The following is a 26390-nucleotide window of genomic DNA, read 5'->3' as shown; positions in this document are numbered from 1 at the left end:
TCTAGGCCTGGGAGGATGCTATTTGCCTACCTGATAGACAGCAAGTTATGGGGTGGATGTCATCATGGTACCTTTCCTCATACCCTGTGTCCCCAGACCCCACAGGTTACTGCACTGGAACAGCTCTGAAGTGTATCTTGGAGCCATGAAAAGCACTCTTACCTGGAGACTGAACCTGGAGATGGAGCTCACGTGTTCCACCGTGATATCAGATACTGTAGACTGACAGGGTGGCTGTCAACACAGTGACCCTTCACCTGTCCAGCAGCAGCTTTGCCTCCCCAGCTTGGGCATTTTTCATGAAAACATTTTGTTAAATCAAGGTAAAACACAAAGTGAAAGTGGGAAGAGGAAATTCATAGACATTATGTGGCCTTGACTGATGGTTTTCATTGGTTCACCAGTTTACTACTAACCTTCACCTCTTGATCACTTTACTTTCTGGTTTTACTGAACCTGACCACCCTGTCTGCAACTTTGCTGCCCAAGTTCCTTACCTCTCAGTGGGTATTAAGGAGGATCCACGGTCCACAGTCACATTTAGGAGCTTCTTTTCTTGACCCTCTTGTTCTGTTTTGTTCTGTAATTACTTGTATTTCACGCTTTTGAATTTTTTAAAATTTAATCAGTTATTATTGTAAATCTTGTGTTAATGTCAACTTCAATATAATTTTTACTGTACAGTGCTTTGAGAAACTTTTTAAAGGTGTTACATAATATATACTGTAGTTTATTTCTAATGCCCTAAACACAACAGGAAAAAAAATTCTTTGATTGCTACTACTTCTGCCACACTTGACTTTTCTGTTTTTGATACATATTCTTGGTACACATTGTGTTTTTGCAGAAACTTCAAAATGCTAATACAACACAGTGTATTATAACCCTTTCCTCTATACACACCAGGGACAGAAAAGGTAGGACGTCCAGCACAAACTCTGGCCTTTATTTAAAAAAAAAAAAAAAAAAAAACCAACAATCAGAACTCAAATACTCCCTTTGATAAGATGTAATTAGGATTTTAAAATGTGTCAAACACAATATTGTGACAAAGAAATGGCGGTTAAATCAAAAACCTTAAAGTCAAATAAAAGACAAACAACAGTTAGTGGTTTGTTTTACTCATTCAATGCAAATTTCACACCCTCTGTTTATTTTTCTATTTAATCTTTACAACAGCCCATCAGTATTGCACTCCCACTGCTGGGTTGTGTTTGCATATGGCTACAAACAATGTAGTTACAGCTTTACAGGTGTTTCAGAATTTAAAACAAAGATGCAGGTTTTGGATCTTTTTATCCATTATGAAAAACAAAAAACAAACAGAAGCCATGCCTCCTGACTAGTCAGCTTTAATAAATAAGTTAATCACAAACTGAGAGATGATGTTAAGCAAAATAAATGACTATTTCTAAGACCTTTCTCATCTGACCCAGAAATCAAATGGACTCTATCCAGATGACACAAAGCCTCACTGATCTCACCGTCATTTCTAAAACACTACTGAATAAAAGTAATTAAGGTATGCCCACAATGACAAACAACTATGTACCATGATAAAGTGTATTAAAATGTGATGACATGGCCAAGACTCGTTTTAAAGCCGAAAGGATTCTCCTAAAAGCTAAAAGTTTCGATAAAATACCCCTCCCTTTCCACCAAATGTACAACACAACAATCTTACTATACTATATAAGTCAGTTCTCCTAAATTGTTTTCAAAGTGTTTTACGAAAACATTTTAAAATGGGCAGCAGAAAAAATTATATTCATATTTACTAAACTTCATTAGAGAAAACATGGTTTTCAAGTGCTCAACAAAAGCTGAAATAAAAATCCTAGTACACTGTGGTCCTAAGTTTCTACAGACCATTGGTTATCATGAGACCATAAACTGTTCCTTTTTGATAAAAACACAAACTGATCAATAACAAACATGGACAGGAAAAGCAAATGCTCCACTATCGCTTACCAAAGGCATATACATTTGCTGGGATACATACAGCATTCAGTATCAATGCAATTAATTTTGTTATTATACAGTACATTAGTTCTGGTATCACTTGACCTTATGCATTCCTTCCCCAAACAAGGCTCCATGATAGACCCATCACCAAGTGCACTATTCCAAAGTTCTCCCATTGCCAAGTTCGAACACCACTTCAAAGAAGACCAAATAACTGTTGTAAGAAAACATGGTCAGCGCTATTTTTAACTGTATAGGTGAGCTAGTAGGGTTCCCTGTGGCTAATCAACTCAAACCTTTAAACAAGGTTACAAAAAACTACTTAAAGAAGCTGGTTTTAAACCCCTACAACAACTGGATGTGTGCTAGGACATCCGTTATTTTTTTCCATCTTTCCCATTTCTTGAAAATTTCATACATACATTCAGCTTGGCACAGAGCAAGTAATCGCTATACATGAGTGACAACAAACTGCAATAAAACTGGAGCCACACAGTCACATGTAGCTGGATCTGCAAGATGCATAGATTGCACTCCTGTTCAGTCTTCCTCTGTTTTTCTGTTGTATGGTCATTTTTGTATCAGCAAAAAAGAAACTGTACAGGCCAGGTATCTATATATATATATATATATACTTATACATATATATTGAAAATTCTGCCTTTTAAAAGTTCACAATGGAATGACAGGGTTTTTCATTGTGACATCTGCCTCCTGTTCAGCAATGTCCCTTGGACCTTCAGCAGCTGGAGAGGAGGGAGAGAGAGTTGTAGACCAAGTAAAACCAAGGACTGGAGTCCTGCCCATTTCTAAACCCTTCTTACATAACTCACAATCCAAAATAATTAAAAACCATTAAGAGCAGAGACAGGCAGTGTCTGTAGCCAAAGTCTTACACCAGCACATAGGAGGTACAGCTTATTGAGAAAAAGTAATTGCTGCATTACTCACTTCTTTTCCTGCTTCTGGCCACCCCCTCCTCGGATGGCCGTGGTCTGGTTGTTTGGGTAGAAAGGTCCACCCCCGCGGTTCAAATTGGGGTGGGTTGGGGATGCCATAGGGGGCTGACCGGGGCGAATGGGTTTGGCTGCAGACAGGAACATACAAAGGTACATAAAAGAAAACATTTTCTGTGAGACAGGCCCAAAGTCAACTTTTGTATTCCAAAGAGTAGCTCTTCAAAACAATCCTGATCCCCTTCTGCTTAGCCGTGTGGTAATGGTTCGATCAAGTCGAAACCAAGCATCTGTGTACAGCATGATCAATCCGAAGAGACAGCGGCAGTCAACGACAAGAGAAGCCAAGTCCCTGAGGGAGAACTTGCTCAATTTCGCAATACCAGAAACAAGACAGTTCTGAATTGCACTGTCACAGCTTCCTTGCTCTAACAGATTCAGCTTCCTGGTGTTTTATTTTGCACTGCTTAAAACATTTTATAGCTGTTCATAATACTGGCTAAAACTAAATACTTGCTTATGACTGGTATATATACTGTACTTTAAAAAAGAAATTAATTTCCCATATTGAGGACCCAAACAGGGATGACGACACCCATAAGGTCAGCATCAGAGCTCTTTTTTTGCTCACTGCACTCCTGTCCAAAGCGGCACCCACCGATCTGTGCAGAGTGGCCACGGCGAGCCATGTTTTTAGCCCGGACAGCTTCCTTGATGCGGTCCACCTCCAGTTGGTATCGCTTGCGGTCACGTGCTGCGTTCTCCTTGGCCTCTTTCAAGGCTGACTCCAGGGCCTTAACCCGCTCGGCCGTGGCCCGAAGGCGTTTCTCCAGCTTTGGAAGCTCACAGCGGAGGTCTGCGTTGTCCCGTACCAGCTGAAGAGGGAGATATTCCATTTAGGCATAAGTAAGCTCATGACCATTTACTTTTCAAAGAACCCCAAGTAACTTCAACTTTCTGCAAAACAGATCATATGTGAAGATCACATATGCTTATCAATATATCACATTTGTATTTTCATACAGTTCATACTGCTGGTTCTTCGAGGAGATCAAAATTTTTTCCTTACCTGTTTATGGACTTTGGTGAGCTGCTCCAGGTTGTTCTCCAGAAAGGAGATCTTCTGCTTCTGAGCAGCACTGCCACCAGTGTCATCAGAGTCCATCTCAGCACTCTGAAGAAGCACAGGATGGTGTAATTCTACTGCAGTGACTTCAGTAATTGTAGATCTAATTTGAATACATCTAAATGTTAATAAAGGCAACAAAAAAACATCTTAGAGAGATGTTTTATTCATGACGGCTGTATATGAGATTTCGTCAGAACCGAACCCACAAATTAATTCAGACAGACTTCTGTATTATTAAGCAGGTATTGAATGCGACTTGAGTAAACTTGATCTTGTAGTTTCAAACAAAAGGTGCAAACAACCTTCTGGTCACAACTGCACTCATAATTGGAAGAGCCAGCATAATTGTTTGAGAGTATTTCACACCAAATTATTGTTTGAAAACAAAATTAATTTACTCACAAAATAACAATTATGTTCATACAGACTTAAAATGCCTAAAAACCAATGCACATAAACAATGCTGTTTGAACTGAACAACACTTTTTAAATAAAATTAATTTGTCATTGTGAATATGCAAGCAATAATGATTAGGACATTAAAACAGAATCATCAAGCACTCAACAGAACATTAACCCATTTTGAATGGCAAATATGAAAGCCAATCTGACCACACTCCTGATGTTATTACCTTCTTAACTCTGGTTGCCAGGTCCTGAACAAACAGCTTCCTAAGATTATGGAGAGTCTGCAGCTCTTTGGCCTGAAGATGACAGGGGATGGAGCACAGTGGGAGAAGGGGGGGGGGGGGCTTTAGATGCAAATACACAGCTAGGCATGTGCACAGTATGAAGCCAAACATATTCCCTCAAAAACAACCACTTACCACTGTCTCCTCCAGTCCCTTCAGGTCCTGTCTTGCCTGCTCTCTCCTGTCCTGCATCACCCTACACAAAGAAAATGTAAGACGAGTGGCAGTCAGGGCTGGAGCACTTTGTCACTATTTTTAATGTGTTTCAGAGAAAGTGAGCCAGGTGGTTAAGAGCCCAATTTGCCACCCTACACCCCTGCCCATACGTGAGCTCGTGCAGCTTGCGGCTCTTCTCCTGGTCCGTGGACTTGAGCTTCTCATGTTCCACCCTCAGACGCTCCTGCTCCAGCATAATCTTCTGATTCAGACTGAGGATGACCACCACAATGAAGACACACACACACACACACACACACACACACACACACACAGAGGAAACCATTAAAGTAACAGAGTATTACGTATTTTCAGTGGAGAAGAAGAACTCTGAAATTAAAAATTCTTTTCCTAATAAAGATTATTAATTTGATTAGCAATCACTTTGAAATAAAAAATACTATACATTTGAAAAACTACACACTATGTAGCTGGGATTTGGACAAAAGAACCCGTGTTTCCTTCAGTGCCACAATAAACCACTATTCTCAGTTACTCTCGTATGAATAAGATATGTAGGCGATTAGAGACCAAAGGAACAGCGTGTCAGTCATATGCATATGGGTGTATAGGTGTGTGTTTGCATTTGTATATGGAGATAAAGTTGTCTCACTCTTGCAGCTCTGTAATGAGTTTCTCCTTCTTGTCCAGCTCATCACGCAGGTTACAGATCTGCTTCTGGTGAGCCTCACGGTGGCTCTGAATCTGTCGCTCCACTGCCTCCTGGTCAGCGGTGGGGGATACAAAACAAACATTATCAACATACTCATATAGCGGCATGGTGGCGCAGCAATTAGTGCTGCCACCTCACACGGTCTGGGTGGTGTAAGAGAATGTCGGTTCCATCCCTGCTAAGTCTGTATGGAGTTTGCATGTTATCCCTGTGTCTGCATGTTTCTTCTTGGTGCTCTGGTTTCCTTCCAGTCTAAAAGCGTGCAGTTCAGATGAACTGGTGACGGTAAATTGGCCGCAGTGAATGAATGGGAGAGTGACTGTGTGCATGAGGGGCTACCCTGTAATGGATTGGCATCCTGTCCAGGATATAACCCCCTCTACTATTATGCTCAATGCTTCCGGGTAGCGCCGGTTCAGCACAACCCTGCTCAGGACAAGAAATTACTGAAATTGGATGGATATAGATACAGTGGGTCCAAAAGTCTGAGACCACTAGAGAAAATCCATCTGTTTTGCATGATGTATGTGCATATGTGTGTATATATTATATACATAATGAAGGGAATCTGGCAGCACCTTTACTTCATTGGCAGTCTGGATCTCATTTTCCTTCTCCATGGCATGGACTTTCTCTGTGAGGACAAAAAATCTTGTAGTTATTCATACTTTCCACACTAAGAGACTTCAGAACATAAAAATGTATAATTCATTTCTTAATCATTAATACTTCCTTGTCTCAGTAGTTAACCTATAGTAACCTGTTACTGTTTAGGGCTGTCAACTCTTGGCGACTACATACAATGTGTCCCCATTTCTATTCTTAGGGTGGAAAGGGGATTGTGACTTGACTACAGCCATCTGGTTGCTGATCACCCATTTTCAACATAGATCATAAAAAAAAGACACTAATATCTAAAATAACACATAAAATCAACATGTTTCCTATAGCAGCCCAGATCACATTCAAGACTCTGGTTACAGCCTACAAAACCATCAATGGATCTGTTCCCCAATATCTACAAGACCTGATCACTCGTTACACCTCAACCAGACTTCTACACTCCTCTACCTCTGGCTACTTCGTGGTTCCACGCACAAAAGGTCCAAAATCAAAAGCACAAAGGTTTTCGGTTCTGGCTCTGATGTGGTGGAAGGACCTTCTCCTCCCACTCAGGACTGCTATATACCTCTACAATTAAGAAGGTTCTCAAAACTCACCTCTTTCAGACCCAATTCTCCCTTGATTTTGCAAGTGCTCAGTGAAAATTCTTGTTATGTTTAATAATTTTGAACAATATGTTTAATAGTGGGTGGCGCAGTGGCGCAGTGGGTTGGACCACAGTCCTGCTCTCCAGTAGGTCTGGGGTTCGAGTCCCGCTTGGGGTGCCTTGCGACGGACTGGCGTCCCGTCCTGGGTGTGTCCCCTCCCCCTCCGGCCTTACGCCCTGAGTTGCCGGGTTAGGCTCCGGTTCCCCGTGACCCCGTATGGGACAAGCGGTTCTGAAAATGTGTGTGTGTGTGTTTAATAGTGGAAAAGCCTATATGGAGCCACTTCCATTATGTATGCTGGTTCATATGCTGTTATGTGACAAATTGACTGTACTCAGGAATCATGTATCTGCATCCAGATCTCTCCATCTGTTGATGTAATACACTCTTTGTATTGTTCTCTGAGGTGTACACTGCTTTGGAGAAAGTGTCTGCTAAATGAATAAATGTAAATGCAAATGAGGAACTGAACTGTACATAGGCAGCTGAAGAGAGGGTAAAACGCACCCTGAGCGCTGATCTTCACTAGTTCCTCGTTCAGAGAGTCCACAGACTCCTCCAGTTGTCTCTTCTTCTGTTCCACATTTTGCAGGTACTCAGTCAGGGACTTGATCTTGGCCTCATGCTGTTGGAGGTGAGAAGGAAAAGTCAGATGAGCGAACACACACACACACACACACACACACACACACACACACTTTCTGAACTGCTTGTCCCATACGGGGTTGCGGGGAACCGGAGCCTAACAGAAAATTTTAATTCCCCAAATTGAAGTTTTTTTGTCCATCACTAAGAAGATGACAGAAAGTGAAATGTTCTTACTTGATTTACATATCGAAATAACTTTTCCAACTACAAACCACAAGGCACCCTACAGGACAGCTACTTGTTGGCTACAGGGCCAGCACAACAATCACTGGCATTAACCTGCAGACACCTGACAAACTGATGTAGCGTCAGTGTCACAGGCAGCAACCATAGCTTGTCTGCTGAGACCTCCCATATTTAGCTCAGTGAAGTGAAGCCCTATCTGTCTTAGGGAAGGTGCAGGAGAGGTACCTGAGAAATGCGCAGCTGGCATGCTGCCAGTTCCTTTTCATTCTCATCCATCTTTTTGTTGTTTTCTGTTTGGGTGCCTTCCAGTTGCTTGCTGCGCTTCACCATAGTCTTCACTTCCGACTTCAACTTGCTGATGTAGAGGCGGGCCACGGTGAACTCCTCATCGATCAACCCACTCCCTTCGTGTTGCTGACAAAGGAAAATGAGGGAGTCAGAGCTGGGCACCATGCCACTGCAGCCATAACACTGTAAATGACTAACCTCCAGTGAGCCAACATCTGCACATGCATTATTTTCAATACCAGCAAATAAAAGGATATCTGAAAGTCCATGTGTTCTACAATAACCAACTATCAACTGATTTTTAGACTTTGGCATCTGGGGGGGGGGGAAAAAACCGAAAAGGAAAAAGATGGAAAAGTATCCTTCCACCGCACAGATCAACAATGGGTGTTGCTTTCCACTAGACAAGAAACTTACCTTGATGTCATTGCTGCCCACTGCAATACCTATTTCAGCCAGGTCTTTTAAAAGTGAGGACATCATCTCTGTGACTCTCTTCTTTTGGTGGTTTGTCATCTCCTTTAACTTTTGAAGCTCAGAGTCAATGGATGCCAGGATATTCTGAGTTCAAAAAAAGTCATTTTCAAAATGAAAGCCTGTTTTCATATAGACATAATCAAAAACTATTCCAAGAAGGAAAAAAAAAAAAAAAGAGATGGAATTATGATATAATACAATATGCCCTGGGAATTGAAAGAACACAAGATTCATTAGAAATCTCAAGGTGAAAGCCATCAGGCCTATCGTATTAAGCTTAGAAAACTTTAGCATTCATATCACATCAATTTGCCACCCGTGACTGTATGAGACTAAGGAACAAAGCACACCAGTCTGTGACCATTCCAAGGAGTTCAGACAGCATGAAGGGGTGTGGGGGTTTGCTGGAAAGAGGCCAGAGTGGTATGATGCTACGTGGATTCTTGGACCATCACGCCAAAAGAATGCAACAGGGATTTTTAACATCTGCCCAGGCATCTCATCCGTCTAGTTTCCCTTTTCCTTCTCTCCCCCTCTGTTTTTAGCACACCTGGACCTCTTATCCACATCACTGATAGTGAGAACCAGTTGTGTAACAGGTAGTCACATCAGGCTAGGCAGTAAGAGCTGAGAGGAGACCTCTGTGAATCCCAGCCCAGTGAACTGCCAGTTCTTGATAACAGGTGTGTTAACAGGTATAATGATGTGAAACGTGAAATGCAGAAAGATAAGCAGCCTTCCCTGTACCACCTAGTGTAGGAGCAGACAGAATAGAGAAGGTGACATAAATGAACCTCACCGTTTTCTGGTTGAGTTCCTCACTAAGGCTCTCAAACTCTTTGGTTTTGTCCTCCACTTCCTGGCTCTTTTGATCATAGTTGACAGCAAGCTCCTCCAGAGCCTGTAGCACCTCCTTCACTTCATCCTTGGAGGCCTCATTTTCTGCCTGCAGCCGGTTCAACTCTGCCTGCAGGTTGTCATGGTCACGCCGGGATGAGGCCAGGAGCTGAATGGAGAATATGTAGCATAGAGCAACAGCGATACAAACAGAATGCATGGAACTCTTGGTGTGCAACAATTTCAATCAGCTCCATATGACCTGAATTAAGAACGGAAAAGTCATCATGCCTATGATGATCACAGAATTCCTGTGATTACTCTTAGCAGTACATTTTAGTCCTCTCTCCCTTCAACCACAAGTAGCCTAAATAAATGGTGGTGACAGGTACACCATCATATTTATAGATACCTAAACCCATGTCACACCTCCCCTTCATCTGGCTCCTTATGTTCACATGAAAAGTGGTATTTAGGCAGAGCTCACCTCCTCCTGATCCAGCATCTGTTGTTTCAGCTTCTCCACAAGCTGGCTCTGCTGGTTGATCTCATCATCCTGCCAAAAGCAGGAAACACAGTATGAGCACAGCCAGTCACGAAAACAAGAACAGAGCACCTCTGTGCCCAGGGCCCCTCCACAAAATAAAAGCACAAGGGGTGGAGCATCTCAGAAAAGAGAATTATGAACCTTCTCCCTTCCAAAATCTCATGTCCTACCTTGTCATCCAGCTGTTTGTACAGCTTGGCAAGTTCCTCTTCACACTTCTCCTTCTCTGCATCAGTGAACTTGACCCCTGGTACACCAGGTGAGGGGGCGACTTTTTCACTGTTGCTGAGATTGTCCAACGCCAGCACCTCAGCATTTGCCTTCTCTTTGTCAAACTGCTCCTCCACTGGCACCGTTTCACCTGTATTGTGGAGGCAACACATCACTAACAGTGGTAAACTGAGTGACAGATTTAGAAGGTTTAACAGTTCATGAGAATACAATCTGAAACTGGATTATGAGCAAGAAACCTTCCTCAAGTTTACCTGATTTGTAAAAATGCAGACTTTAGCTGCAACACTTCCAAAAACTATCAATCTGTGCATTGGATAGTACAACTTTTTTGATTTATGGTGGGTTCAGAAACCAAAATATGCTCATATGATCTTAGAATCTTTTAACTGTTATTTAAAATGTTGGAAACACCAAAGATGTGCTCATTACTTATTTCACCACCTTAAAACAAATTCCATACCATTTCTCCAGCGATTGAGCTCATTCTCCAACCAAGTGATGGTGTTCCGCAGTGTCTTGTTCCTGTCCTTCTCTCGCTCGTACTTCTTTTTCCACTGCTCTGCTGTCAGCTCCACATTCACACATACAGTGTTCTTAATGGTCTTTGCTCTGAAAGCGAAGAAGATGCACTTTAATTTATTCAAATTCTGCTTTCCCTTCAGGCACTATATTTTGACTGATGTGAACATCTCTTGTTGAGCACATAGGTTAATATGGCTCGCACAACAAAAAGTTATTCAGACATTGTGTTTTAAAGTTACAACAATAAAAAGGCCAAATTCTCAATTTAGTGACATTAAACCTGATCTAAAAAGCGTAATTCAGTGGCATATTTAGTTCAGTTAAAACTACAGAATATAATTACATTGTACAAAGCTCATGGTTTTCTCCAGCAGTGTTCGGGTTCAGTCAAGCATATCTGAGTTTTATTCCACAAGTTGGTTAACCAGTAATTTAGCAACAGCTTCTCCTCGCACCAATTTGAACTGTAGTAAAAAAAAGATTATGCTAACAAGGTTTCAATTCTTTTTGGTCTTAGAGTAAGAATTTTCAGCACTGGATGGATATGGGTGTTTGTCTACCTAAACAAAGGTGTGCAATTCCATTCCTTGGCACAATGTTACTCAACAGCATCTTCATGTAATCACTAACCAGCATTAAGCTGTAACAAAAACCAGACTCTGTTCTGCATCTATGGTCATACCTTTGGCCAAACATGAGTGTAGACTTGGTCTCTGCCTCATTGAAAGACGACGGGGAGCAGCAGATGACAATAGTGGTCCTACAGTTCCCACCCAATGAGTCCTGCAGGATTCTGGTCATTTTACTATCTCTGTACGGAATGTATGTCTGTAGGAAGAGCAGAAAAAAAAACACCTAAAGAAAATCTGATATTTTTTTAAAAAAAGAAAGTAGAAGAAACTCCACAGACCTGACCTGGAATGAAACAGACACTTCAATGCACAGCTCAGGGACTGAAAGACATCAGCATTGCCTACCGCACTACTGTGCCACTTGATGTACAGTATATGGGACACATAACTGTCCTTTGGCCGCACTAAACTCCTGACAATGACTACCCCATGTACTTTAAATTTACATTTTACTTTTTCCATTTAGATGACACTTTTTTCCAAAGTGACTTACAATGCTAAGATATTTACAAAATAGCACAGCAATGTAACACACACATAGACACATTACACCATGTAGACTCCACACCGAGCAGGGACTGAACTCGCAAGTATTCACACCACCCAGGTGCTGTGAGAAATCGGCACTATCTGCTGTGTGACCCCCATGAAAAATGGAATGAAAAGATGACCCTCCTATTTTTTTATGAGCAGACAGACTTTCATTTACACATCTGTCCTCCTACAACACTGCCAAACAAAATTTTACTGTATGAGAATGAGTTTTATTGGCCAATGAATGCCTTGAATCTGTGAATTGTGTGGAGTCTGCATGTTTTCAACGTGACTGCATGGGTTTCTTCCAGGTGCTCTGGTCCTCCCCACCCCACAGTGCAGACATGCATTTCAGGTAAACTGTGGTTCTAATCTGACCATAGTGTGTGAAAGCAAGAGGTTTAAATTGGTTTGCTGTATAGATGGGTGAATGATTGTAGGCAGTTTATAATAGTGTATCTTGCATTGTAAAGATTTTATTTTTTCAAAAGAGTTATTCAAGCACTGCTTGACCATGTGAACATGGGCATTAATTTTGAAAAATGCGTCAGTTAAGCAATGAAGATGTAGCCACATCCAAGCAATGTCCATGTCTAATCACTGACTATCCCAGAAGCCAAACAGTAACACATGCCCTAAAGGAGTATGTCTCAGGAAATGCGGAGTAACACTGACTGAAAAATTAGTTAGGAGGTACTTACTGAGCCTTCAGCCAGAGCTGAGATGACATTTCCAAGTGAAGATAGTGACTTGTTGATGTTTTTGGCCTCATCCAACACTGCCCCTTCTGCTCCGGTTTTACTGACCTATGTATACACAAGTGTTGCAAAGCAATGGATTTTTAAAATACTACCTAGGAGAGCATTAAGACCATCAATCTAAGTTTATTTTTTAGTTAATGTAAGAATGTTAATATTTTAGTTTGTGAAAACATCAAAATTCTTGGACTCTCTTCCAGTGACAATAGCATAATCTCTCACAGATTAACAGAGAGGAATGTATTAAATGTGCCAATAAATGTACTAGTGCAATGTGATGACCATGCACACTCATGTGAAATACAAATCTTCAATTTAGAAAATAAAGGGAATAATTACAGATACATGTATCTACACAAAATGAAAACTGAAATTGCATTATATTTTGAACGGAACATTCATTGTGTATAGCGAGTGCCACAGCACTGCTGCAGTGCATATAAATTGGCAAAGCTCACCTTCTCACTGCCTGCTAGATCCACCAGGTAGAGCTTTCCGCTGAGCTTCTGCTCTGTCTGAGTATTCTCTTGCTTGACGTTGATGAGGAAAATGCTGTGGCTTCGGGAGCTGTGCTCATTCATGTCTGTAACCACAAAAAACAAACTGTTACCCCAGAGACAAACTAAAAACTGTTCATTTTGAGTACTGTATATTGATTCTGGACTTCCACAGCATCAAAAAAACGAGTACTTCATCACAGCTGAACATGACGGGGGGACTGCATGGAAGTACTGTTATCAGTACATTTTCAAATGTGAATTATGGTGTATGAGCTATACATCAGTATGCAGTATGTAATTATTTTGCATTATTCAGAAATGCACTATGAAGCATACAATGCTGAGAAAGGCAAAAAGAAACGTGGGCTCCTTACTAGTTACGGCAACATGCCGATTAGATTTCCCTTCATCAATGGTGTCCATGACCTCCTCTGGGCTACAGACGAACCGTTCAGTGCATCCCTGAGAACAGTGAAGATATTGGCAGAAAATAAGAAAACATGTTTGTCTAATTTGCAATGCAAAGAAATTTAGAGCAGACAATCAATGACCGTAAATATTCACAAGTATGCAGGCTTCTGCACAATATGTGATGCCAACTTTAATAAGAGAACACTCTTCTTTCAAGTATCCGCTAATTCCTCCTATGCTTCCCACTCACACAGAAAAGCAATAAGGGTCTCTCTAATTAAAAATTGGCACCTTACCTTGACATATGGGACTCTATTTTTGTCTTCATGTACTGAGAGGTTAGTCTTCGACACTGAAAAATATCAAAATAGGGGAGGGAAAAAAAAAAAAAAACATGTAACTGTTGAGACTAAGTTTGCTTTCATTACGAGTACACACATACTAATTCATTTTTGTTTATGCATTCTAAGACATTACTATTAAAACAGTCAGAAACACCTTATCTTGCTGGAGAACATGGTCTTAAAAAAGGATAATAAATCATGAAAGTTTATCAGAAATGCAAGAAAATATAAACTACCTAATTCTGTACACAAGCAAAACAGAGATCACAAAGTACATTTGATTCAGCTCACCATCCAAAAGGTCCCTGATCTTGTCCAAGTAAATTTCAAAATATGAAACCTGCAAAACAAATTAATCTCAGCAACATTCCTAAAGCAAAGCATTTTGACAGAGGTGTGAATTATTCTTCAGGACACTTCACTGTGCTTGTAAACAGAATGTTATTTAACTGACACTACACTGCAAGCTAAAGTGCTTCTGGAAGTTCTGTGTTAGCAGACATCGTTATTCCAGGTAAGGACATATAATAACACACTACATACCTTAATATGGAACTCCAGGTTCTCATCCATGGAGTAAATGTAGTTAAAAATGTCTTGCACTATTCTTGGAATAATCCCCATTCCATCTGGGTCGTGGAGATTACCCTAAATTATTTAACAAACATTATTAAACATCTGACTATTACACTTTCATTGCACAATTAATTCAGTGCCTCACAAGCTTTATATATCACACACAGAGTCTGAAACCGCTTGTCCTGAGCGGGGTTGCAGCGAGCCGGAGCCTAGCCTGGCAACACAGGCCGCAAGGCAAGCTTTATATATAAAATCTGTAATTTATTCATGTACAAAAATTACAGAAAATTTGAGATTGTGTCATTTTGTATATATATTTCTATATTGTGTTTCTGTATATATAATTGACATAAAATGAGCAATTTGTAACATAAGAATCACAGCATCCCTCACCTCCATTGTGTGCGTTTTCCCTGAGGATGTTTGTCCATAGGCAAATATTGTGCCATTATACCCCTCAAGAACATCTATGGGAAAGATGGAACCAATCACACATGGTGCATTTGTCTGTCCTCATTTGTTTTATTTCTTTTGAGAAAGGGTGGACAGCCTAGTAAAGAAAATCAATCCTACCCATGAACAAGTTAGTTCATGTGTAATGGTTTGAATCCTGCTACCCATACACCTCTGCAGAACAGTACGTTTGAGTTACACCTCCAATGACACATTGCATTGTGGTCTCCTACTGCACCCATGAAGACAGGCAGCAACATGAAAATATTCATGTAGGCTGTTACAGTTTACCTTTGACAATCTTCTGTGCACATGCATTGTACACTTGCTCTTGTGTAGTGCTGGACTGGAAAACTCGGTCAAACATGTAGGGCTTGCCCTAGGTGAGACAAGAATGAGGAGCGACAGGTAAACAAGGGCATAATGTGTCTGTGAGCACAGTAATTGGATCAGACGAACAGTTGCAAGAGTCAAATATGAGGGCTAAATAAAACATGCAAAAGGCTTATCTTGTAGGTGTCCTTGTTGTGTTTTAGTTATATAAGCTTTATAACTGGGAAACCAAAAATGGAAATTAGTTTTGAAATCATCTGAAACCTCTACATAATCAGTTTTGCAAGGAGGTTGTCAAAGAAATTTTAACAACACAAGCAATTCAAAGAACAACAACATTTACATGACTGAAGGACTGGTTTTAAAAAAAAAAAATTGAAAAAAAAAGTATTACACAATGCTTCTGCGGTTTCTAAAATACAGCTATGCCATACTGATGTGTACTACGTCTTATTTTATGGGGGGAGTGAGGTGTGTTCAATAACCCAATCATATGATTGGCCCTATGGTTCAACAGATTCTGAATTTACCTACTTTGTCATTAAGAGGCCTTAGCGATGGCTCATTTTGCAGATCAATCAGTAACTGGTGGCCAGCAAAGGGTAGCTTGCAAGCTCTATGTAGACTGCAGTTGTCTTGCAGGTCACATGAACAAATGAATCTCTTGTGTTTTCCCCATAACTGCATTTTGCTCTGGTTTCATCCCACCTTCCACAGATACAGGAATCAGGGCCTGTTTGCAATGCTAAATTTCCCCTGGGTACATACTTGGCAAGAGCCTGAATGTGTGCATAAATACCTTGGGCTGTTGTCACACACAACGAGCATCCAGTCTCAAACCCTGTAATCTCTGCAAAACATTTTTATTTTGCCCAGGTTTGTGGAAATTAATGAATATGTTGATGAAAGCATCAACACGCCACTGTGACAGCATCAGGTACCTTATTCTAGTATTTTCTGTACTGAAACGCACAATGCAAGGAGCTGCAACAACGCATTTGCAGTGGCACAGCAGGGGCTTGATTCTCAAAGGTAATGTAGCAGGTGCCAGATGAGACTGTGGAACCAGCATCAGAAAGCCTTAACCATTCCTTTGACTAAAACACTGCACCAACAAAATGCCACAGGACCTACATCCTGATATAAGTAATCTGTGCTGCAGGAACTTCCCAATAAGTAAACATTTTGCCCAACCAGAGCAAAAAGGAAGCCCTCTCCAAGCTGGGCAACCTGAAATTCTGCATCCGAACAATAAGAAAAGCATGACACACCCTCCATCAAAAGGTTACGCAAGACAGCAAGGATGAGTGTCCTTTAGTTGGCAGGAAAAGACCGACACCTGTATTACACCTCTGCAATAAATCCACTTCAAACACCATGGAAATGTATGGATCTACATTAAAAGAAACACAAATGAATGTCTGCTTATCACACTTTAGTCAGAGCGGTGCAAGAATCCTACCAGATCTACAAGGCAGCAAAAGAGATGCAAGGAAAGATGAAGGACAATTCAATGGTGAACCAGCTGTGTGGCTGGGAGCAGCGCGAAAGATAATACAACTGGAGAGGCGGCCCATTGAACTGTAATCTTAAGTGAGAGCTCCAGAGAAGGCAGATGTTCTGCTGTCTCATATCTTCATCACTGCCAGTCAGCTGACAGCGGTATCAACACTGCGTCAACAGCAGCGGCAAACTTGAACTCATCAGGAACCTGTTCATCATGGTTTTCTCAACAACAAACACCACAGGACAATGTACGACGAGAACTTAAGAAGGACATGAAATCCAAAATGACGGCTTGAAAAACCAATTTCGTGCCATCACCACAGAGGTTCGTTCCACTTCACAAAAGGTGCAGCGGCGAGTGCCAGGAGAGTGTATTTTGGCATACACCTCAAACTTAACACACCTGCACAGCTGCTGCACCTGAGATAACCTGTGTGTTGTATAATGGTAACAGCAACCCCACACTAATGCTACCAGTTTTAATGTGTTTTGAGCTCAGGCACAAAACCAGCAGTTCAAAGCATGCAACAATGCATGGGGAGGCATGCTAGCGTTACGGCTTCACAGCACTTATTATGCATAAATACAGAGGGGTTGTCCCATCCCTGCACTGTACTCTCCTGACAAGCCCTTGCCTCAAAGAAAACCAGCCGGTACTCCAGCTCAGTCTTCATAAATTCAGACCCGAAAAGCTTTCCTCAAAGCAGCAAGCAATTCGGAGCCTTTCTTTAAATGCAAAAACAGGGATAAAGCACAACCTTTTATTATTCGAACAGAGAACCACTGTAAACTATGTAATAGCTGTCAGTGAAATCCATTAATTCCCTCAAATCCTTTCAAAGCTGTCATCTCAAAATAAGCTTTCCATAAAAAGGTAGAGAACTGAATCCATAACAAACCAAAAAAAGGCCTGGTTATAGCGATAACCTTTAAAAGCCTACAAGCAATTTAAAACATCAGACATGTCATATGTGAATTTGTTGAAAGAGCTCATATACTTCAACATTGTTCAAGCAAAATAATTTCTGTATACACAGGTGCTCCCTTCCAGCAACACATCACTTCTCCCTTGTATTTCAAGAAAGCCCCAAGTTAGAAAATCGGAAGTCTGGCAAGCCTACGTGACCGCATGAGAAAACAAAAATATAATAATGCATTTCCTAGGGCTCCCAACTGGTTCCTGCGGAGCAGCAGCTCAGAAGAGCCATATTTAAGCCTGGTAATTAGCCGACTGTGTCCGCGAGCGTCTGGAACTTCTGCGATGAAACATAAATAGGCATGATGTGGGGGGATGTGTGGTCGCAGTCTGCCTGCAGCGAGAAGTGATGAGGCTCTTCCAGTGGGTGCCAACTTTCTCACCTATAGCGGTGCGTCCAACAGCATACTGAACGAGCATCTGTTCACAAAGAGTGCACGCTCCCTGCATAACCACTCGGAGTCTGGCATTGTGTAGATGCAGAGCAAAAAAAAAAAAAAAAAAAAATACTTGCCAAGAGAAAAGTTAATTTTTTTTTCAGAAAAATGTCAAAAGCAAGTTTAATGTCAATGAAATAGCTAGCAAAGGACCCTAGTTTTAATCTTTCCTCAGACTTTTCCTTCATTCAGAGCTTTATACTCCAATGACTTGAAGGCATCTCTACCAGAATACGCCCAGCAAGGACGACTGAGATGTAAGCCTATCTTTGTACTGCACCAAATTCTTATTCAGCATTGTGTCAGCAGTAACAACGCCCACTGATGCTCCTGGATCATCAATCTGGAATGTGCCTCACAGGGTGGTTTCCAAACTTTGGCCCCTGTGGTAACAGATGGTCGAACACCTTTCGCAAACTCAATCTCATACTCAAATAGTACTCTAATTTCTTCCAAGACTGCAGCCAGTACTCCATCCCTTAGGCAGTGGTTCAAATGTAGATTTAAACATGTCAGAAACAATGATGTAAAGAAGGGGGGGGGGGGAGTGACTCATATTCCCTCTCCCCATACCATTTTAGTCAGATGGTTGTTCATCCAGTGATCTGTTTCTTCTCACTCTTATCCTGTCCTCAATTAGTCACAGTGATGCACCAGAGATGAAGTGCATACCCTGACCAGCCACACAGCCAGAAGAACCTTGCCTTCTTTGTGTGAGATATGTCGGTGGCAGGCAGAAGCTCCGTTTCCATAGTTTTTTATTAAACAGCAAATTTTTGAAATATTACATGCAGTGTTAACGGCCAAATGATAGCACTATTACTTTCTGCAGCAAAACCACAAGGACAAGACCTCTTTCTTCTAAGTGTGAAGAGCAGGAAAAAAAAAAAAAAAATCAAATCATACAGTTGCTGATTTGGCCAAAATTCTGTGTGTTTTATAGGTAGGACAGGAGAAATTCTTGTTCTCCTGGCTTCAGCTGTTGGAGAACAAAGGACGAGGGAAGTTGAAGTCAGCGCATTGCTCTGTAGGGGCACAAAAGAACCGTAGGACTCTATACAACCATTCAGGCCTTTCTGAAGGAAGCCATCAGGGAGCTCAACAGATTTAGTGCCAACACAGTGTGCTACTTTTGAGATGCCACTGGAGAACATCCCAGACTCACTCTTACGGGACTAAAGTTACCCTCCACAGTACTACAGCCACTAATAACATTTCAATATCTGCATAGTTAAAAACTGAAGTATATGAGGTGGTGCAAAGAGTTCTAGAGATGATTTAAAGTGATTGGGAGTGCACTGACTGAACAGTAAGCATTTATCGATCATTAGCCTTTTACTCAACTTTCAAAAACTATGTTGTTGCCTGTAAGAGATCAAACTGACATGTGAGCTGATTACATCTATACATCTGGCAGAGCTGGTATAAGAACACTGGTGTGTGTAATCTGTTGCCAGGAGACAGTTGAGTTAATGGAGCAAAAGTGGAAGCCCCAGGGGGTTAAAGGAGGCCTTGTTATTTAACTATTTAGCACCAGAGCCTGCAGAACAGATGCAACCTGTGCACCAAGACTTCCGTTGTCATGAAGAAAGAGATCATGTCCATGATGAAAATGAGGCTTTAGGCAACCCTGCCTGAGCTCCTGGAGGAGAAGACTCCCGGTGCTAATCTGCTAAAAGGCAGGACTGAACAAAGATGCGTTCAACAGGTTACAGCCGACTCAAAAATAACAAACCCCAGCACATCTGAGAAATACCAAGAATCTGAATATACTACACAAGTGACATGAATTTACATGATGTCAAAAACCCATTTTAAGACAAGTATATATGTTTCTATGAGCATATAACGACGTGACAAATTCTTACTCTATTTTTTTTTTTAAAAAAAGCTTAAGTTAAATGGGTCATTCCAGTATCAGGCACCAATAAATATGGATCCTCAAAAAGAGCTTCATGCAGATTAGAAATTAAAAGCAGTAAAGCTTAGGCTGTTATAGGAAACCAATATAGTAAAACAGGACAAAAACTGCATTATTATTAAGATTAAATTGTTGGTTAGCTAGTTACAGATTGGTATTTTACAGGAGCAATTCAGGGTAAGCACCTTGGTCAAGGATATAACAGCAGTAACAGGGGATGAAGCCTGAACTGGGTGTCTTCAGATATATGTAATTAATTACATTTCTAACCACTACCTGAAGAATTGCTACAAATACAAAAAAAACATATAGAATTTTTTTTTTTTTTTAATATAGAAAACTAGAATACAGAACAAATTATAGTCTTTTTCAATACTGTTTTATCAAAGCTTCAGATTATCAAGCCCAATTGATTTTTCAGTACAAAAACTAGTTGGAAAATCAAGACAATAAAATTCTCTAGAATCAGCACTATTAAAAAAATAAAACACTTCACAAGTGATGATCACTTTAAAAAAAAAAAATTCTGGCACTCCATTCCTTGTTGCTGGCTGGCATATGATCGGTCCAAACAAATCTTCTGATAAGAAAAACTGGATGGAGCCTTTAATTGCAATTTACTGGAAACTCATTGCATCTTTAAAAAGTCCTATAAATAAAAGCACAAATACTTTTATGGAGAAGATGCATTTTACCAGCCTTGTGGCTGCCACAAGATCTTCACAGAGCTAATAAAAACATCACACCGCATTTAGTCTGATGGAAATCATTATAACATTAACCATTACAACATAAATCACAAACTGTACAATTTTATTTGGGATCAATTAGGTAATCTACTTATATTTCTGTTAGATACAGAAGGCCCGATGAGTGATGAGAATAAGAACGGATTTTTGCAAGTCACCATGTTCTGAAATTCAAACATTTAAATAAATGCTGCTCTCCTGAAACACATGGACAATATGTCTTTAAAAAGATATGCATTTAAAATAAAGCTAAAATTTCCTGTCCAAAAAAGTCCTCTGAAAGAATTAATGTCAAAAGTATGTTAACTTTAGTAAATTTCCTTTCTATCAATGGCTTTCAAGTTAATGACTTGCAAATTATGACTGCATCTTTTATCTGAACAACAGTATCAGAAGCTTCAGCTTTACATATGAAAAGAAATATTTCATGTGAATTCACATTTAAATTTATTTTGGCTATTTGTAATTATTACAGCCAATTCTAGAATTACTACATTGACCAGTATGAGCTATGTTTTAAATAATTTCATTTCTAGAACTAAAAAATGGTACAAGACTTAAGAAAGGACTTGCTAGGCTTAAAATGCGGTAAAGCTCCCTGGTTTTCAATAACGAGCTTTAATAATGTAAATATGGTCCAATAAATGTACAAAGAATGGACATATGACTAAGGCATGTTAGAGTTTAATCTGCTAACAACATTTTTAACTGGGTCTTAATGCAATCAGCACTAAATATCATCCTGGGTTCATTAAGAAAAAAGTCTTATTAATCAGGGACAAATTATGTTTCAAAACCTTATTTTAAAAAGTTTTGAAACCATTTCCAGCAGTGCAACAATGCAAATTTTATTAATGTTGATTCACCTTAACTCTTCCTTCTTGGAGGAGTTTTTAAGAGTTAATGACATTTTAATTGCAGTTTAAAATCCTGGACCATCTCTCATTTCTTAAGTATAACGTTTCAAGTTCAAGTTTATGGCCAGGAATTTTACAAAACCAAAACTACAGTTACCACAGCACAGAGGATAGACATGGACATACAAACTGAGATGTGAATTTATATGCTACACAAAAATGTCCTGTCTTATTTTCCAATTATGATTATGACATTGAAATTTTCATTTTCCTCTAGGATGTAACATGTCAGTATTATCATCATTGCCATTTCCTGCCTTTGGACGAATCAAAAGCTGAATTTTAAAGCATCATTTGAACTATAATAAACATACAGCAAAGTAAAAACACCAAGATGGAAAACAACTCCTCACAACACTAATCAAACTTGGAGACTGCGGAATGAAATTTTTTGCTTTTAGAAATAACCATGCGTGGAGTTAAAATGCCTTTAGAAAAGCAAGATGAGCTAGGGACCACCTTGGGATTTGTTCCATTTGTGTGTATATGCACTGTGCACTACCCATAAAAAGGCCACAGTGTAAAAATCACTGGCGGGAAAAAAAGTCATGTTTATTATATCATACACATGATATACAAAACAGGATACTCGCAGCTCCCAAACAATCTTTCTTTGCAAGGTATGTCCTCTGTTGACTATTTCTAACCAGAAAACCTTTCCAGTCTCAAATGTAAACTAAAGCAATATACAAAACTGCCTCTAAGATCACTAGAAGCAGACATACAAATTATATATGATCAGTAAGGATTTATTCATACTGTGTGATCACCACCTCCAACTCAACCTCTCCAAAACAGAGATTATTTACCTCCCAGCTGGCCTGTTCTCCTGTCACGACCTCTCGATCAAATTGGACAACTCACTCATTTCGCCTAGCTCCTTCACTAAGAGTCTGGGAATAATGATTGATGTGAGTCTGTCATTCTCTCAACATATCGAAACCACAAGCCGGTCCTGCAGATACATCCTGCATAATATTCATAGGATCCGTTCCTACCTCACTACTGACTCCGCACAACTACTTGTCCAGGCCATGGTTACTTCCCATCTGGGCTACTGCAACTCTCTTCTGTGTGGCCTTCCTGCTAATGTCATCAAACCTCTGCAGCTTCTACAGAATGCTGCTGCACGAGTTGTGTTTGATTTGCCAAAGCGTTCCCACGTATCCCTTCAACTCATCTCTCTGCACTGGCTTCCTATAGCTGCCCGAATCAAATTCAAAACCCTGGTTACCGTGTACAAATGCATCAACAGAACTGCTCCTGGCTATTTACAGGACTTGATCAACCGGTACACCCCAGCCAGGGCTCATCTACTTCTGCTCGCTTGGTGGTCCCGCGCACGAAAGGCAAAGCTCTGAGGTTCTCGGTTCTGGGTCCGTTGTGGTGGAATGACCTTCCCCTGTCACTCAGAACTGCATAAACTCTGTCTGTTTTCAAGAAGGGTCTGAAAACCCACCTTTTCCAGATCCACTTCGCCCAAGATCGCTCCAGCTCATCTATGGTGCAACTGTTCTCGCATCGTAACTCCAGAAGCATTCCCAAATACAACCTTTATTCAGCCATTACTGTGGTATTGTACTGCTCATTTGTGTATCTTATAATATTTATAAAAAATAAAAAAAATAAAAAATTGGCGGGACGGTATCAGGATTTGTCTATCCTGTGTCTTATGCACCAACTCGAACGATGAACCTCGGTGCACCAAGTGGTAGGGAACAAACTAGGTTTGCTTGAGACTTTCATGTCTGCAGCTATGTCTCCTCCTCTCAATGTAATACACACATTATACTTTTTGCTGAGATGTACGTTGCTTTGGACAAAAGCATCTGCTAAATGAACAAATGTAAAATGTAAATGTGATGTGAAAAAAGTATACCCTCTTTCAACTCTGCAGTTTTACATGAGACAATTAAACCTAGTTTTTATTCCTCCACCAATTCCTAACAGAAATCATGTGACAACCCATTTTGTCATTTATCCAACCAAAAATTAGTAAAAATGCAGAAGCTGATTGTGATTTTGGAGCCATTATGCCTTCCATATCACTTAAGATGTATAGAACCAGATGCTGCTAATTAAATGCACATGACTAGTGCTACCACCTGCATACAAAGGCAGAAACTTTGACAGTTAAGGCTGAAGAATTCAGGACTGTATGAAAACAGCATGCCAAGGACTAAAGATAAATGTGATTATCTCAGACAAGTAGTTCCTGCAGCTCATCGACCTGGATGGAGGTTATAAAGCCATTTCCAAACTGTACTGAGTCCATCGTTCCACAATGAGATGTAATGTTTACAAATGAACTGCAGATTCAAGACAACTGCCAATCTACACAAGAGTAAAGCCCATAAAAAATCCCCACTTTCATCAGACGGTATGATGCTTAGGGTAACGGCAAAGAATCCAAATGCTGCGGAGAACTTCAGGCTTCTGTCAACATGGGGCATGTTGGCTTGCAAGGAGTTTAAGGAAAAAACTATTCTCTCCAACAAGAACTCTGCAGCACGGCTCAGGATCTCAAAATTGTACCTGAAGGGCAAAACATCCGGAACACCGTCCTCAGGACAGATGAGTGCAAAGGGGGAGGCCAGGCTATAATGCACAACAATATGTTTGTGAAACCCAAACAGTGTAGACCACCACAAGAACCCCATAACAACTGTTAAGGATGGGTGGGAGGAGTTGATGAATCTGGGCTCTTCTGTAGCCAGAGGACCTGAACTCCTCAAAAGCTTTTTCCACCAAAGAATATTCTAGAGAGAAATGAGACCATCTATCCAACACCAAAACCTTGGCTGCAGGTGGATCGTGCAGGACAGTGATCCTCAGCAGACTAGTCAATCTACGAATGAACAAGTGAAAAAGAATCAAATCTGACCTCAAGAACGGTCAAGGGTCCTTGTCACTAGAATGGCAGCAGGAGACAGCTAGTAGCATAGTGGTTAGAATGGTGTGACTCAAAGGGCGGAGGTTTGATCCCACCTCCAGCTATAGTACATTTACATTACATTTATTTATTTAGCAGACACTTTTCTCCAAAGCGACTTCCAATGAACTCTACGTAGTATTATCAGCTCACACACCTTATTCAGGAAGATGGAATAAGTACTCTGTGAACAAGGTACTTACTCTAAATTTGCTCCAGTAAAAACTACCCAGCTGTATCAACTGGTAAATAATTGTAGGTATCTTAACATTGTAAGAAAAGCATCAGCTAAATTAATAAATGTTAAGTCAAAGTCCAGACTGCAACTCCATTCAGACGGAGGGGTAGGACCATCTGTGCATAAATGAATGCTGTAAAATGTCAATGCGCTGAAGCAGTTTTGAAAGGAGCAATGTGCCAAAATTCCTCTGCTGTGATGTAGGAGACTGATGAACTCAGAGGAAATTACTTCAATTTGTTGCTGCCGTAAGACATTAAAAAAACGACTGTGCCATGGTGGGCACTTCTTCCACAAAAAGCCATGGCATTTTCACTCTGTATGATCAAAGAGGCAGACTACTTTTTCATGGGCTGCTCTATGATGAAGCCCAGCACATTTATTCATTTAGCAGACGCTTTTCTCCGATGAACTCTACGTAGTGTTATCAGCCCACACACCTTATTCACTGCGGTCACTTACACTGCTAGTTACACTACTTACACTGGGTCACTCATCCATACAGCAGTGAAACACACTTTCTCCCTTTCACTCACTCACACACAATGGGTGAACATGAACAGCATATCTTTGGAGTGTGGGAGGAAACCAGAGCACCCACAGGAAACCCACGCAGATACGGGGAGTACAGGCGAACTCCACACAGACAAAGCAGGAATCGAACCCACGTCCTCTCGCGCCTCCCGGGCGCTGTGAGACAGCAGCGCTATTCGCTGTGCCCCACAGTGCCGCCCGAATGCCATTTTCAGATAAAATCAGAGCCCACGTGAAAAGAGCACCATTAGTGACACTGACATCCTATTCTATTCATTCAGAGCGTGATACAACCAGCAGCAGTACCGCAACTTTTCCGTACTGGACAAGCCAGGTAACCGAACCAGCGAAGTGCGAGTCCGGACTACTCCTCGTGTCCCGCCAGTTATATTACAATGAATGAAATAAATGACACTTTTATTTCTGTACGTGTACAGGTCGGAGCGGTTCTCGGGCCGCCGGTGTTGTTGCCGCGAGCAGAGCGGACGGACTAGTCTAGTAGCCGCGGAAGGGCGGACGGCGGATGGATGTATGGCGCCGCCGGACGCAGCCTTCGGCTTCGCCTTCGCCTCAGGCGCTGATGCGTGTAGAAAACCGAGGCGAGGGAGGGCTGCGAACCGGCGGCAGACTCACCGCAATGATCACGTTGTCTTCCCCCTGGAACTTGGGGATGTACTTGTCCCCCCGCATCACCTCGGCCTCGTTCAGCGGCCTGAAGCGGCACATCACTTTGATGGTGCACTCCGCCGGGTCCGCCATCTTCCCTCCTCAGCGACTCAACCAACCGCCCACGAACCGGAGGCCGCGCTCTTCACCGGCGCTTCGCACTCGACCGCCCGCACCTCCGCGGGTTACTCCTCGATAAACGCTCCCTTTCCCCCCCGAATAAAAGACAAAACAAAAAAATCCCCTTTTTTTTTTTGTCCCCGGTGCGGCAGCCGTGACACCGGGCAGTCTCCGCAGGCGATCGCGCTGGCTCTCGCACTCGGCGTCTC

The 26390-nt window shown here is 41.2% G+C and overlaps 2 protein-coding genes across 3 annotated transcripts in view; one reads left to right on the top strand and one right to left on the bottom strand.

The window, feature by feature from the left end:
• LOC108927737 (coiled-coil domain-containing protein 13-like) overlaps window positions 1–1360 on the top strand; it is a 7289-nt gene extending 5929 nt beyond the window's left edge. The window contains exon 10 of one of the 2 annotated variants that reach the window (XM_018741226.2): window positions 97–1360. The gene's annotated coding sequence lies outside the window, so the exon portion shown is untranslated. Of the gene's footprint in view, window positions 1–5 lie in introns of both variants that reach the window. The other variant, XM_018741225.2, reaches the window with a different exon arrangement.
• LOC108927736 (kinesin-1 heavy chain) lies at window positions 1110–26390 on the bottom strand. The gene is made up of 26 exons (XM_018741221.2): window positions 26029–26390; window positions 15144–15231; window positions 14793–14866; window positions 14364–14468; window positions 14112–14160; window positions 13773–13828; window positions 13440–13527; window positions 13024–13148; window positions 12509–12613; window positions 11324–11469; window positions 10580–10728; window positions 10056–10246; window positions 9826–9894; window positions 9301–9507; window positions 8442–8585; window positions 7962–8150; window positions 7410–7527; window positions 6210–6265; window positions 5572–5681; window positions 5069–5170; window positions 4878–4938; window positions 4683–4754; window positions 3991–4095; window positions 3580–3796; window positions 2917–3052; window positions 1110–2711 (listed from the first exon to the last, which is right to left on the bottom strand). Exons 1-26 carry the CDS (start codon window positions 26152–26154, stop codon window positions 2705–2707), a joined length of 2895 nt encoding a protein of 964 aa, XP_018596737.1. The 5' UTR covers window positions 26155–26390; the 3' UTR covers window positions 1110–2704.

This window comes from Scleropages formosus, chromosome 19, assembly GCF_900964775.1.
Source record: "Scleropages formosus chromosome 19, fSclFor1.1, whole genome shotgun sequence".
Taxonomy (NCBI): domain Eukaryota; kingdom Metazoa; phylum Chordata; class Actinopteri; order Osteoglossiformes; family Osteoglossidae; genus Scleropages; species Scleropages formosus.
The sequence above is the reverse complement of the archived record's forward strand: the minus strand, read 5'-3'. Positions and strand labels throughout refer to the sequence as shown.

Coding starts and splice junctions, on each gene's coding strand:
- LOC108927736 (XM_018741221.2), bottom strand. CDS start 26,154: ATGGCGGACCCGGCGGAGTGCACCATCAAAGTGATGTGCCGCTTCAGG. Junction 13,829..14,111: donor GATCAGGGACCTTTTGGATG/GTGAGCTGAATC, acceptor GATATTTTTCAG/TGTCGAAGACTAACCTCTCA. Junction 10,729..11,323: donor ACACTCATGTTTGGCCAAAG/GTATGACCATAG, acceptor CTTCGCTTTCAG/AGCAAAGACCATTAAGAACA.